The following is a 14,279-nucleotide window of genomic DNA, read 5'->3' as shown; positions in this document are numbered from 1 at the left end:
GTGCATCAACCTACAATGTATGTTTGCCCCAAAATGAGAATTATTTTCAGCACACGTCACCACCGCGTTTCTTCTGACCCAGTGCTTTTCCAGCCAGGTCTTGGCAAATGTTCTGTTCACCGGAGTGTGGAGAAGTGATTTACCCACATCTGTGGGCCGATAAATGGCACAGAGACACCAGGTAATGCAGTTACTACCCTCAGTGTGCTCCATTCCTGTGGCTTGGGGGGAATGCTCAGTAACCTCACTTTATTTCCTCGCAGTGCCTTTGTCTACGTGAAGCTGTCTGGACTGAGAGGCAGATGCTGCCCTGCAGAGACTGCTCCTGCCATCAAGATGACCAATATTTCAACAAACCCTCCAGTCCGGAAGTCAGCTCCAGCTACTGGGATGGGGGAGATGACATCGCACTTCAGATCAGGTCCCAGGCTTCTCTTCTCCCACTGGCACTGCCCAAGGGATGCAGGTGTCCGTTCCTTGCTACCAACAAGAATCTGGCCCTTCTCCTTTGGGGATGTGCTGTTGCCAAGTGTCCTTTCACGATTATGTTGGCTTCTGTTGGCAGCGATAGCAGGTCTCTTTTTGCTCTGTGAGGCAGCACAGCCAGAAGGGCACCTTCCTCACCTTTCAGGACAGACTTTCTCGACTTGCCGTGGAGCTTTAGGCACTCCATTGTGTTCTGTAGGGGAGGCAAATCCCCTCCACTTCTCTCCTGCGGAGGCACTGGGTGACCCCAAGCTGCTGGCATGCTGGTCTCTGGGAGGATGTCCTTGAGGCCACCTAGGAGTCACCATTTGTTCCTCCCAGCTGTCCCCACCTTAGCTCGCCCCAAAGCCAGGTTTGTGCTGCGGTGCGCTCAGTGCTGCTCTGGCCTCATGCTAAGAGTTTTCCTCCATGTCTGCACCCTTCTGTAGTGAGACTCAGGAAACCATCCCACTCTGCTGCTCACCTCCTCCCTCCTGCTTTACACAGCTGTTCCAGGATAAAGTTTCAATTATTACGCGCCCAGCTTTCTCCAATTGGAGAACTGCTAAAAAACCACATCCTCTGCTCTGTTTACGGTTGTGTTTTCAGATCTATGGGTTTTTGTGTGTGAAACAGCCCTGTCAGGTGGGAACAAAACAGGCACAAGGCTCCTGCAGGAGGAACAACATCTCTGAGGTTTGCCCAAAGTGTGTGTCAAACAGGGTGCTGGCAGGATGAGCAGCTGTGGTGATGGCTGAAAGAGAAGGCGGTCAGCTCTGCCTCAGTGTGCAAGAGGTGAGTGTGTCTTCATGCACACACAAAGGGAAAGAGAAGTATTGCACGTGCTGTGCATCGCCAGCTGCACCCACTGCAACTCAGAGCACAGTCAAAGTCTGTGGTCATCGATTCTGCTGCTGCTAAGGTCCCAGTACAGTCACATTACTCATACGTTTAAGTATTTTGCTGAACCAGAACCTAACTCAGTAAATTCCTGCTGGAAGTAACCATTACAGTGGGATTAAACAATGCTGAATTTCCCCTAAAGAATGTCCCACATGAGGAATGGTACCAACCTCTACAAAGCTGTTTTCAGTGAATTCTTTGCAGCTTTTGCTGTTTACAAATGCTATTTTTTGAACGTGGATCCTTAAAAGCAGTTCTGTGCCATCGCTCTTGCGCCTGCGTGTCCTTTTGCAGCAGGAGCCTCCTTCCAAGTCTGATCCTGGATCCTGACGTTGGAGGACCAGTTCAGTGGCATGGTCCAAATCAGATCTCTTTCAAGTTGTCAAAAAGCACATTGCTCAGATCAGGTTTTACCTTCATTTGTGAATATGAGAAACAGCATCTTCAGCATTAACTTTATCTTCAGGTGTAAAGGAAATCACTGGCTGCAGACAGCCAGCAGGGAGGGTCATTGGCCGTCTCCCTCAGCAGCCCCTCTGGGATTTGCCTCCCCAGACAACCATGAGCACCAGCAGGATGCAGATGGTGCTGCAAACTGAAGCTGGAGAGCTGAGTTTTCCCTTTGCTAAGGTCAAAAGTACACTTTAGGACACTTTTCGTGAACGATCGTGCTCCTGACATGGCTGCTGAGGATTAGATGTTTCAGCAATGACTCAGAGGAAAAAGGTAAATAAACATTTTTTATTTCAAACACGGGATTAAATTCCTCCATGTCTAGATCATTCAAGGTAAAGCTCCTTTAATCTTTTCATTGCAATCTGCAGACTGTTGTCTGTGACAGCTGCGGCACCGGCTGGGACGTTGGGTAGCAAATGCTGCAGCGGGGACCTGGGAGGTGGCAGAGAGGATGGAAGGTGGCCAGGAGCACCGGGCCCCAAAGCGGCCGCCTTGCTAGCAGTACACGGGCTATGAAGAAGCTGGATTGTTCCTTCTGGGAACGTGGGGAGTAGAGCTGAAGAGGCTGAAATTTCACCAGAACGGCTTTGAAAAGTGGAGGCTGAGAAACTGTGGTTGGAGAAATGAAGTTGTGGTAAGGACAACCCCAGCAGGGACGTGAGGGTGCTGGCTGTGCCAGTGAGGTTCCTTTCAGTGAGGCGAGCTTTTGGGCAATCCCATCGGGATCTTCCAGGGCTGTGCTGTGCTGGTGCTTGGCCTGAGGACCTCTTTTGTCCCTGCTGCCACAGAGGACTGAATCTGCAGTTCCAGGGTTTGTTGGATGTCCAGCCGCTCATGTCAGTAGGCTCACGCTGGCCAGGTCCATTCCAGCTGCACATTTGATGTTGCCCTTGTACAAGTTCATAAAATTTATCTTTACCATCCCAAGCCTTTTTATGGATGGTGTTCGTATCAATCAGAAAATACTGGGTTAGTCATTATGGAGTACCAAAAAAAAGGGCTAGCGAGAAATCTACAATATAAAGACAATTTTATTGCCAATAAGCTCTTAAAACTCTTTTTTTTTTTTTTTTTTCCTGTTTCAGTAGGACCTTATTCTTCCTGATGAAAATCCGGTCATAGCATCTTTCATTAAAAATAAAATTATTTTGAAATAAATAAATATATAAAATAAATATCATATACATTTTATAAATAGTTTTGTCCCTATGCACAGTATCCATGCTTACATCTGAATAATGTTCCTCACCCCATTCCCACCCCAACAGCAGGAAAAACCCCACACGCCAGGACCAGTCCACGTAGTATCATCCGTGTAGCAAACTGCTGGGCTGCTGCAGCAGGGTGCCATCTGAAAGGCTGCTTCTTAGCCAGAAACCACCCCGAGCTCATCAGAGGCATCTGGAGCAATTCTGTGGTCTTTTGTTTTCCTTCCTTCTCCTAAATTCTAGTTGGTTTATTTTTTTCCCTGGTTAACAAGTTTGCTTGCCTGTTTGTTCTTTTAAGCAACCATAACACTGAATTTGGCCTCTCTTACAGCCACCAAGTAAAGAAAGTGAACGAAAATGAAAGATTATATGTAGGGTTCCCTCCCTACCCCTATCCCCACCCCCATAAATAACCCAGGTTTGATATACGCTTGAAACAAGGAGGAACAGCAGTGTCTGGAGTCAACGTAAGTGCTTTCCTATGTCATCTACATTTACAGGAATGATGGAATGACTATTAATATGGGCTCCCAAGCTTTTTCCCAGAGCACTAAGTATGTACATTGATGGGGCAGCTGCAGGAAACATCACCTGTAGTGGAAGAGGTCTCTGTACGTTGCAGGTATTTTGGCAGGGTCCACGGGCCTTGGTAAAAAGTGAGTGAATTTCTGATGTCTCTTAGTCCTGTACCCCTCGCGGGGCGAGCCGTCCTTGTTCAGAGCCACGTAGTAATGCCTCTCCGAGTCCGGATGCTTGTAGAGCGTTGAGGCGTACGTGTTGTACCAGTTCTCTTCAAACTGCTCTCGGAAAACACATTCCCTTGTGAGCTTCTTCTGCGTTGGGGCAGAGGTGGGAGAAGAAAAAGATACGTGTCAAAAAAAAAATTAAAAAATCTTGCTATTTTCTCCACTTTATTATTCTATGGTTCTCTTAGCTACCTGCTGCTGGCTGTCCTGAGAAGGGAGACTGTGTTGCCAGGGCTGATTCCTGTGGGTGAGAGCTGGAAACTGGCACGTGCCTGCACTCAAAGGCCTCTGAAGGAGGTGGAGGAAGGAGATGGAAGGAGGAGGTGTATTTTGCAAAGGCTCGCAACACAAGGCTGCTGCAAAACTCTGAGCGTGGCAGCCAGGTGTCTGCAATGGAGTGTAAATGTGGAGACTGCTGTGGGACCGGCGGTGGTGCCGGCATCTGTGTGCTGTGCAGGGGGTGCCCACGCAGGGCTGCACACAGCAAATGTGCTCTGTGGCAAGGGGCACCTCCCGGCAGGACCAGAGAGCACTGCGTTGGAATGATTTAAACAGCGGCGAGTGCCACTTTGAAAGTTCAAGGCACGTAATAAAATAATACACACTGTAACATGAATGAAAGCATTCCTCAGGCCTTTCATCTTCTGAAGCAGCAGATAGCTGTGATGTGAGGCCATAACAAGAGTCGGGGAGGTCTGGATGCCTAACCTGGGAAGATTTACGGCGGCGATAGGTGATGCGATGAGCGCGTGCCAGCAGCGGCGCAGAGCCAGTGCATGGCTGAGGCATCCCATGCTGGGCTTGGGGGATGGATGCCGCTGGGTCACACAGCCACCTCTGACCCTCACCCAGGGAACAGCAGCACGTGATGGCTTTCAGGCAGTGCCCATCACCCAGATGCCACGTGGGCTCCTCTCACTCCCTCCATGCCAGTTCTGGGGCTGTGCTCCAGTGAGGGCCTGGTGTCCCCTATGGGGATGGCCCGGGAGGGGGTCTGGAGGCCTTCCAGATGAAAGGCAATCTGCAAACGTAGGATGTTCTAATATTACAAACACTGTACCCACACAGTAAACTATTTAGGTAGGGAATGTGTCTTATCTGTGCTGTACTAAGTGCTAAGTAAATGTTATTGCCTGCAGTAGGTGTTTTGTAATAAGATACAGGAGCTCACCTGCACTCAGAACCTGTTTTGAATGTTTTGCTGCTAATTAAATCAACCCTGAGGTAATGTGTGAGTCCTTCAAGAGCCAACAAGAGCCAACAACACAGCTCTCATCACCTGAGATCTGGGGAACTGCAGGTTTCTCTTCCCAGACCTATCAGTGAATGTGGCTTACCCCCCTTCTTCCAGGATGGCACCTACTCAGCACACATGGGAAACTGCTGCCTGACAAGAGCAGTGCTGCTGCCTTGTCCCCATGTGGTGCCTGCTTCCCTGGGGTTGCTTGGAGGAACAGTGGTGGCATGAAACTTTTCAGAGTCTGAGATGACTGCAGGATGTCATTTTTTTTTCCTCCCAGCGCTGGGATGTCCTCAGTGCATGTGCTCTCCTAGCACTTCTTCAGTTGGTGTCAGTGTAACAGAAAGGCTGGGACATGATTACCAGGGAGCCTTGTCCCAGTAGGAGGAGCATTGGTGTTTGACACTGCTAATTCAGCACACAGGGCTTGCAAAGTGGGCATGGAGGGAAAAAGTGAACTTGCTGAAATCTTAAAAATACCATTCCACTGCAGCCTCCTAAAATACCGTTGTAATGCCGGTGCTACTGCCGGTGTGTTTCGTGTACAAGATGCAATGACAGAGCTCCCGTAGTTACATCTTAAGGCCAATTCTGCTTCCAGAATTCCAGTGCTGTAAAATTCTATTTTTGTTATTTCTATGATGTAGCATTAAGACCTCAAATTTAATTAACTCTGTTTGTTGATGAGAACTGCAGGGCTTGAAAGCAACGGATATAAGCAAGTTTGTGCCCTCATTTTCGGCAGGCAGGAGTAAAAGATGCAATTCCAGGAGCTATTGAACAGCCTTGCAGTGTAACAGTGCAATGGAACAGTGGTCCTGCTGCATGGTTGTAGGCCTGAGCCCTGATTTCTGAAGTGTGGTTTAAAATATTTGTGCTGTTTTATGGTATCCTGGTGACTTTTTATCTGTCTTGCACTTACTTTTTATTTAGGGTAGATGTTATTGAAGTAGTGAAGTGGATAAAGAAGGGTTAACAATCCATGCTAGTCCTTGATTCTCTCATATAAAATTCAGCATCTGTGTCTCAAAAGTAGCAAAGGGGACTGCAGCAGTCTCAATAGATGGGAATGGGAGAAGAAAAGATGACAGTAACTCCTGATTTATTGTTACTGTTCTCTATGCAGAGTTTATTTGAAGGCTTCTTTATGTGCACAGTATGCAAGTTTCAATTTCTACACCATGAGATTAATCTGACTTGGTTAGAGGAAGTACGTGCCTTCCACTTTGGTTTAAAACTGGTTTATTTTATTTCACTTTAAATTCATTGTGATCCACTCTTAAAAAACTGTATCTTTGCACAGCACAGTGCTGTGATCTTGAAAGACACTTATAAAAAAAAAGAACACATGGGTGATGGGTTGAAGTAGATGTAGTGGGCATCTGAACTAAAAACACATGAAGTGCATCAAACAGAAAATTTACACTAGTAAAAACTACCTAGAATGCAACTAGGTTTTCAAAATAGAAGTGATTCTTCTAGCTAGCTAAAAATAATTATTTTATATTGAACTGGGTTAAATAATTAGGAATTAAGTTAACCTTTAGGTTAATTAAATGTAGCTAGTAAGATGTGACGTTTTGACTATAATGCCAGCAGAGCTCCCCTTCCCTGCAGCCCTGGCCCACCTTTGCGCAGTGCTTGCTCTGCATGCAGCTGTTTCTTTCTCCCAGCAAAGCCCCAACAGATGCACTCTTTCTGGAGCTAGCTTAGGGTGGGTAAAGGCCAATACAAGTTCTCTATTGTTGGGCAGAAAAGCAGCAAAGTGTATTTCTTCTGGTTCTATAGCAGCATGAGCTGCTTGCCAGAGCAGGGAACCACAGCTCTAAGGCATATCCCAAATCAAGGGAGCAAATGACAAACTTCCCCTCTAAGCCTGGATTGGAAACAGGGTATTTCTGCTTTGTGTATCCTACAGCAGTGCTGAATGAGGGAGAGTATCCTGTAGGTGATGCTAGGGAAGATTTTATAGGTATTGAGGAGCTTGTGTTGAGTGAAACTAACAAGAAGTTTACATGTGGCTTTTGGCAAAACACAGAAAACTAGTCTGAAAAGGGCACTTCCAGATAGTTATGAGAAACTCCCCCAGACTCCCAGAAGGGGTTGTACAGAATGTTATAACAAAAACAACACTCAGACCGCACTTTCAGCTTCCATTAGAGAACTATAATATAAATGTCAGATCTGCAGATACATGCAGATCCCTATCATGTGGACAATAAAGCTGATGTTAATCATGAAACCACACCATCAGCACCTCGTTTTATGCAAAATTTCCAAACACCCAGCTTTAACTGACCATTCCTGTCCTGTTTTTGAAAGGCTGAACCACAGTGAACCCCACAGCATTCCAGGCACTGCCCCAAATGGTGCCTGTGTGCAGCACTTCAGGGGCTGCACCCCAACATGGACCATCACAGCGTGTCCCCCTCCCTGTGACCCCAAACATCACAGCTGTCACCTACACAATAACAGCAGTGGGTGAGATGGAAGCATGTGGCATCCCAAGGGCATCAGAGGCCTGTGACAGGCACAGCTTGTGACACCAGTGAAGCCTCACAGCCCATATTGCCGCGTCTCTTACACAGAGTTGCAATCATCACAAGATCTTAAACTTACCGACCCATACAGCTCGCCTCTCTCGTTCATGCCGAGGTAGAGTCCTGAATCCACCCCACGGATACTAACCAGCCCCACCGCCAGGCTGATGAACTCCAAAATCCCTGAAAGAGAACAGCAAAGCAAATCACACAGATGATAAAAGCCACACAAGGCCCAGGTGACAAACACAAGACAGCTTTTTCAGCTATAAAGCCTCTTACAGACCCTGCTTTATTTATAACTGCACAGTTCTTAAATCTACACTCCTATATGCATGCAGTGTTGTAAGTTTTTAATCCATTTCTCTCCAGCATCACAAACTTGGTTTTTGCAAGAGGAATTATCTTTCCTAATGAGAAAAGGATTGCTCACCTATTGTTTTTGTCACATACACAGAAAAGACAAAGATAGACATTTGTGCTTGCATGATTAGCAGTTTTTTGGATTTTTCCAACAAAAGCAAAGTAACCCTTGTGCCCGCTGGGCTTCTGGTATGAGAAGACAGTCCGACAGACTTTAAAGTAATCATTACAGTAGTAATAAGGAAAAAAGGCACCAAAGAGGTGTCTGTCAGGGCTTCCCTGTTCCTGCAGCTCTGGTAAGGTACTTGCTATCTCCAAATATGTACAGATGTCATGGATAAAGCCAAATTTCAGATACATGTGGGTTGAAAGGCACCTTCCTTTGCAGCTTCGGCGCTGGGGAGCTGCTGGTTCTCCCTCCCAGGCATCTTTTTGGCTGGAAAAGCCCACCTGCCCCATGAACCTGCCCCTGCTCTATTCAAACTTCACAGAAGTCCCAGGTATGTCTAATGAACAGGAGAGATGCCTCCTCCATTGAAGAGGACAAAGTTGCTCTAACCTTTAGCTTGGCTCCAGGTATCTTAATATAGCTCACAAAATGCCCAGTCCTGAGCAATTGCCCCTTACTGCTCCGATCAGGTTACCTCCTGATCCTCTTAAATGTATGCCTTGGTCTAAAATCACCGCATGACACACAGCCACCTGAGCCAGCTGACTTCAGCAACAGTCAGCTCTCAGCTTTGGAAATGTATCTTCTGCTTGGTCAGGTGAGGATGTGGTGACTTTCAGAGGGTAACCGTGTCACCACCTAAATATAGGGCAGATCCATGCCGATGGACATCTTTGCTCAGAGCAGATTGTCAGGCAGATTCCGGCAGCCGTGCTAGGGGCAAGAATTCCTCTTTCTGCCTCTTTCAGGCCTTCTGTCCTCCTTTTGCCTTGTCTACTCTACAGCTTGCATGTCTGATCCAGCATTCCCTGGAGCCAGCAGGTGCTGCACAGTGGAGACAAAACATGGACTTAAGAACTGGAATTCCTTGAAACAAGCAGGGAAACAAACAGAAAATGCTTTTTAGATCAGTGCAGAAGTTTTCCCAGCTGAAATGCATGCTCAGCCACACTCAGAGCAGGATAATCTGTCCTCCTTTGAGCTTGTGATGATCAACGCATTGCCTATTCGATCCTCTGAAGCAGAAAGCAAGCATAGTCTTTACAGATGTCCTCTGTTCTCTTCAAGGCTCTCCAGCAGGATCCAGAATTATTGACTTTCTGGAGAGCTGACTCTTTCCTTTTCCTTCAACCCTGGGGACACTTTGCTAGGAGCAGGCAGTGCCTTCACAAGCCAGGCAGGCAAACCAGGACCTGGTTCTGCTCACATTGCATCTGGCTTTGGGTATTCATATCTGAGAAGCATGATCTGGGAGGGAAGAGGTGCAGAATGAAGGGTTTTCTTCTGCTTCTGCTAGCCACCACTCCTGAAACATGGAGCAAGTTACTGAACTGCTGTACGCTTCCATGTTCCCACCTGTGCTACAGACATGATGTCAGCTGCTGCTTCTGAATAATGATAACTTCACTCCCCTCTTTTTGAATAGTGGTACCATTATTCCGAAGAATAAGTAAAAATTAATATGGGGGAAAGGAATACAGGGATACCTAGAAACAGACTGTTTCCCAGGCTGCTGACAAGTCAATGGTCAAGTGAAAAATATCTGGTATCTGGAGAGCTGTAGATAGGCAGAAATGTAGTTCTCAGCAATGCTGTTTTTTCTTTTTTTAAATTTACCTTCTCTCATGCCTAGGAAGCAGGAAAATATTCCTCATCCTGTTTAGGAACTGAGGGATGATTAAGGAAGGAAAACTGATAGCTTTTTGTAAGTATATCCACAAGCATGCTCTGTCTGTGGCACCTGAACCCAGGAATCCACTGACTTGGGATGGGCAACCCAGGAGCAGCACTGACCCCCCTCTCTGAGTGGGGGAGACACCTCTCATCTGGAGCAGATGAGGTCATTGCTTGTTGTTCTTGTGAAAGAGACTTCTGCAAGGTGGGCCTGTGATGATCTCTTCTGACAACATCACTTGTAATACTCCCTTTTTGTGATCTCAAAGTGGCACTGAAAGGTGTGTACTGAAGATAACTGTGTTGAAATAGCATTAAGAACATAACTTAAACCCACGAAAGTCAGGAGATAGAGTGAAGGCTGAAAAAACAGATATCCACCGTCCTTAACTCACTCCAATTACTAGGCAAAATTGCAGCTTCTTACATGTGATCTGCAGTAGCACATGGAGCAGCCATTGGGGCCAGATGGAGAAATTTTCTTTCAAATTGTAGCAGCGTGTTTTGGTGGTAGACCTCCCTTTTTTAACTTTTTTCCTCCCTTTCCCTTTTTCCCTTCCCCCAGGACTCGCCTCATTTTTCACGCTTTGATTATTCATCCTGCTTGTTCTTTGAGTCTTTCTAGATGATATTCAGAGAGATTTGATTAAGACTCCAACTGGATTCATTTAACACCAAAGCTCTCCATAATCTCCCAAGCGCTGTCGCAGCCAGACCCACGCGCTCTCGCATTACTATAAACTATCCCTCAAAGAACAATTCAGCTCCTTGCACCTGTCTCTTCACACACAACTATATTGATGAGTGGGGATACAGAAACAACCTCAGATGTTGTATTAATGTCTACAAACCAAAAGCTTTGGCTAAAAAACCTCAACAACTGTTCAGTAACAGGTGCACAAGAGTCTGGATGTCAAAATCTACTGCAAAACCTTCTCTGGAGGTTTCACTGGCTTTTCTAAGAGACTCTGTTATGGGTCCGTTACCAGATTTGTACCCAAGAGCTTTGTTTTTCTCCCTTTATCAGTCTCCAGTACAAACTCGAGGCCGTTTCCCTTCACTTGCAGTGAAGAGTAGCACTGTTGGAGTCACCTGTTGAATGCTGGTGTAAAACAGACACAAGAAAATGAGTGCTTCCCGGTGGCAGAGATTTCCCTGGAGAATTTATCTCACTTTTCTTCTCAGGATTCTTCTCACAGGGGTGTCGATGTCAGTCCAAACCCTCTCCAGCCTTTGACCATTCTTTATTTCCTTATACAGGAAAGTCACTAGCAGACACAGTGAGAACAGACATGGTTTTAAAAATGCTTCCACTTTTTTTCTGGAATGGCTTAGATGGAACTGCCAGTTCAGAGAACTCATTTGGGCACCCATTTAGTCTAAAAGAGCTTTCTTCCAATGGTCCTGGAGGGCTTCATCCTGCACTAAGCTTCTTCTAGGAAAAATAAGCTGCATGCTGAGTTCTCGTATGAATCTGTATTTTTACTAGTATAGAGTGTCACATTCCAGAAGACAGGTGTGACATCAGAGAGCTCCAATCAGCAGATGAGAGGCAGTGGTTACTGCGATTGCTCAGGCATTGTGGGTAGATTCTGCTGCAACTTTTCCTGTATCCCATGAGTGTATGCCTTGAAATCTGAGGTACAAAACAAAACCCTTCCTTTACCATTGCTTCATTCTCTATTCTGCATCACCAGGGCTTTGGCTCATTCTTTTCCTTTCTGGAAGACTTCTGTGGAAGTCTGGTAACTTCAGAGCTGGCTGTGCATGGGAGGGTGCAGATACTGTCTGTCTTTTTCCTGAATGCTTTCCAGCACTCAGAGATGGGAATACAAAGTCCAGTTCCCACCTACATCCCATCTGCAGCTGGATACGTGCCTTTACTGTGGCATCCCAAGGAGCCATCTGTGGAGCAAGCATGGATGAATAATATGCTGATGTGATCTGGGAGCACCTTCCAGCCACGTGTGCCAGATCCACCAAACCATCACAATGGATTTCTATTTCCCCAGGTGCCCCTAGATTTCAGGCAGCTTTGAACTGCTACCCTGAAGATCTCTCTACCTATAGTTCTGTAGTTCCCCAGAATCATACAGGCTGCCTATTTCTGCAATAAGTTACTGCTTTCTGACTGCTGCATGCAAAATTTAGGAATGCATTGATACATGACATCCTAATATGAACCATACCAGTAACATTGGAATTTAAATATTCATGGCTACTGAACGCAGATGGTGAACACTGTGTGCCAATACATTATTGCTTTGAGTCTCTGCTGAAGCAAGGTTCAGTCCAACTTTATCTGAACATGAGGATTCCAGTCTAATCCTTTGGGGCTTTGTCATGCAATTACAACAAATAACTATTTATTTTACACTGCCTTTGGGAAAACCCTGAAGCAGAAAACTATAATATTTTATATCTGAAGTCTGGTCTAGTTTACGTAGCTGGATGCTGACTGCTAAAGCACTTAGGGAATGCCAGTGTTTCAATTTATTGAACACACAGTGTGACTTAAGCTTAAGTGCACAAAATTCATGAAAAGTTTTAGCCCGTTTAATGCATTTTTCCAAAGTTTGTTTGGAAATGCTTTCAGCTTTTAAAGAAATGGAACTGAGAGAAGCACTGCCATCTGAAACAGTTTACTGTATAGAGATAGGTAAAAAGAACTGATATAAAGGCTACGTGGCAGATTAAACTAAAAAGCAAACAGATGCCATGGGTTTGCTTTCAGTTTCTTTTAAAAGGTTAAAGATATGTGTCTTTTGGGGGTAATTAAAGAACACTTGCCCCATGAGCCTATTAGTACCTTACTCTGACCTGCAGGTTATGACTTTCTTGTTGATTTAGGCAAGGACACGCTACACACACACCTGGTGTTTATGGAAAAGCACAGTTCGCAGATAAGCTTTTCCAATTGTTCCAAAAACCTGCCTTAAACTAACAACAACTGCAGCATCAGCAGTAGTGTTCCTGAAGAATCAGAAAGGACCGGTTGCAAACAATTAAAGTCAAAAAAGAATTCCCTTCAGCAAGGAGTTAAATCGCTTGAAAACTGTAATGAGTCTCGCAAACACTTCTTGCAACCTGTTGACAACAAAGCTGAGATCACTGGCATGGGACTTGTTGATGGCTTACCCAGACACCTGCACTAGATGCTGAAATAGCGGGAATTTTTCTCAGCTGTGCTCAAACTTACTGTACTCCTTCGCTTGTGGCTTGGGATGCATTTTTGGAAGATTACATATGGTCTCATTAAAGATCCCTACTCTTGTGTGACACTGATACAGGCTGTGAAGTCTTCCAGCTTTATCCCAGACAGTAAGGTAAATCCGCAGCATTCTGCCTGTTGTTCCATCTTCTCCTTTCAGAGGTCCCCCTAAGCATTCGTCCCCTTCGGCTTCCCCTCTCCTTTCCAACAGCCTCCCAGAACCGAGCTCTGACACCAACCCAGCCAGCCGATCCCTGCCTGCTTCGGGGGAGACGCTTCTAATGAGATTCATGCACGGGGAAGAAATCATATTAGCTCATAGATATCTGCAGTGGCCAAAAGAAAGGTGGAAAAAGAAAGAAAGAAAAAGCCAGGAATTTCATTTTCCGATGTGTTCCTTCCTTTCTTTTGCTGCTACGTTCAGCGGCACGGCCAGAGCTCGGCTGCACACCCCACGTCCCCCACCTCCGCCTTTTTTTTTTTTTCCCCTTTCCTTTCCTAAGGCACGTTCCTTGCACCTGCGGAAGGGCTGAGCGCCGGGAGGGCAGCAAACGGGAAATAAAAGCGCCCGCACCGCCGGGGAGAGGCCGGTTCCAGCGCCCCGCACAGCGAGCGGGCACCTGCCGGGCCGGCACCTGCCGCCGCGCCGCGCCCTTACCGAAGCGGCTGTGGTCCTGCCGGGTGCCGTGCACCGTGCCGTTGGGGAAGATCTCCAGGTGGAAGCCGGTGCGGCAATAGAGCTGCCGCCGCCGCAGGATGCCCTTGAGGTGCGCGAAGTCGGTGGGGGAGCCCCGCTGCAGCCGCCCCTCGATCTGCCCCAGGCGCTCGTTGAGGAAGCCGGGCGAGTCGGCGAGGGGCAGCCCGCCCAGCGCGGGGGGGAAGCCGTGCAGGTCGGGGTCCAGCGCGCCCAGGAAGCCGCCCACCTCGGCCATGGGGCCGCGGCCAGGGCCGGCCCCGCGGAGCGGCCTCCGAGCGCCGAGCGGCCCTCAGGGCGCGGGCTGCTGCCGCCCGGCCCCGCGCTGCCGGCCCCGGCCCTGCGCCGCGCTGCCCGCGCCTCCCATCCTGGATGTGTCCCGCGCTCGGATGTACACCGCACTTATATACGTACACACTCCCCTTACATTGACATATTGGATATTTAAATGCAAGCCACACCTCACTGGCATCCCCTTTGGCTATGGGTTGTGTGTGGGGGTTTTTTTTCTTTTCTTTTTTTTCCTTCTTCTCGATCCATTTGTGGTTGGCTTTTTTTTTTTTTTTTTTTTTTTAAAGCTTCACTCCCTCTTTTATTATGAAAAAAAAAA

The 14,279-nt window shown here is 47.0% G+C and overlaps 1 protein-coding gene across 1 annotated transcript; it reads right to left on the bottom strand.

The window, feature by feature from the left end:
- Positions 1–2,090: 2,090 nt before the first annotated feature.
- Positions 2,091–14,099, bottom strand: FGF16 (fibroblast growth factor 16). Its single transcript, XM_085230965.1, has 3 exons — positions 13,634–14,099; positions 7,638–7,741; positions 2,091–3,865 (listed from the first exon to the last, which is right to left on the bottom strand). The coding sequence occupies exons 1-3, from the start codon at positions 13,905–13,907 to the stop codon at positions 3,620–3,622; spliced, it is 624 nt and encodes a 207-aa protein (XP_085087091.1). The 5' UTR covers positions 13,908–14,099; the 3' UTR covers positions 2,091–3,619.
- Between the last annotated feature and the right edge of the window lie 180 nt (positions 14,100–14,279).

This window comes from Meleagris gallopavo, chromosome 9 (genome assembly GCF_905368555.1).
Source record: "Meleagris gallopavo chromosome 9, MGAL_WU_HG_1.1, whole genome shotgun sequence".
NCBI lineage: Eukaryota > Metazoa > Chordata > Aves > Galliformes > Phasianidae > Meleagris > Meleagris gallopavo.
Note: the sequence above shows the minus strand (reverse complement) of the source record. Positions and strands in the feature narration are given on the sequence as shown.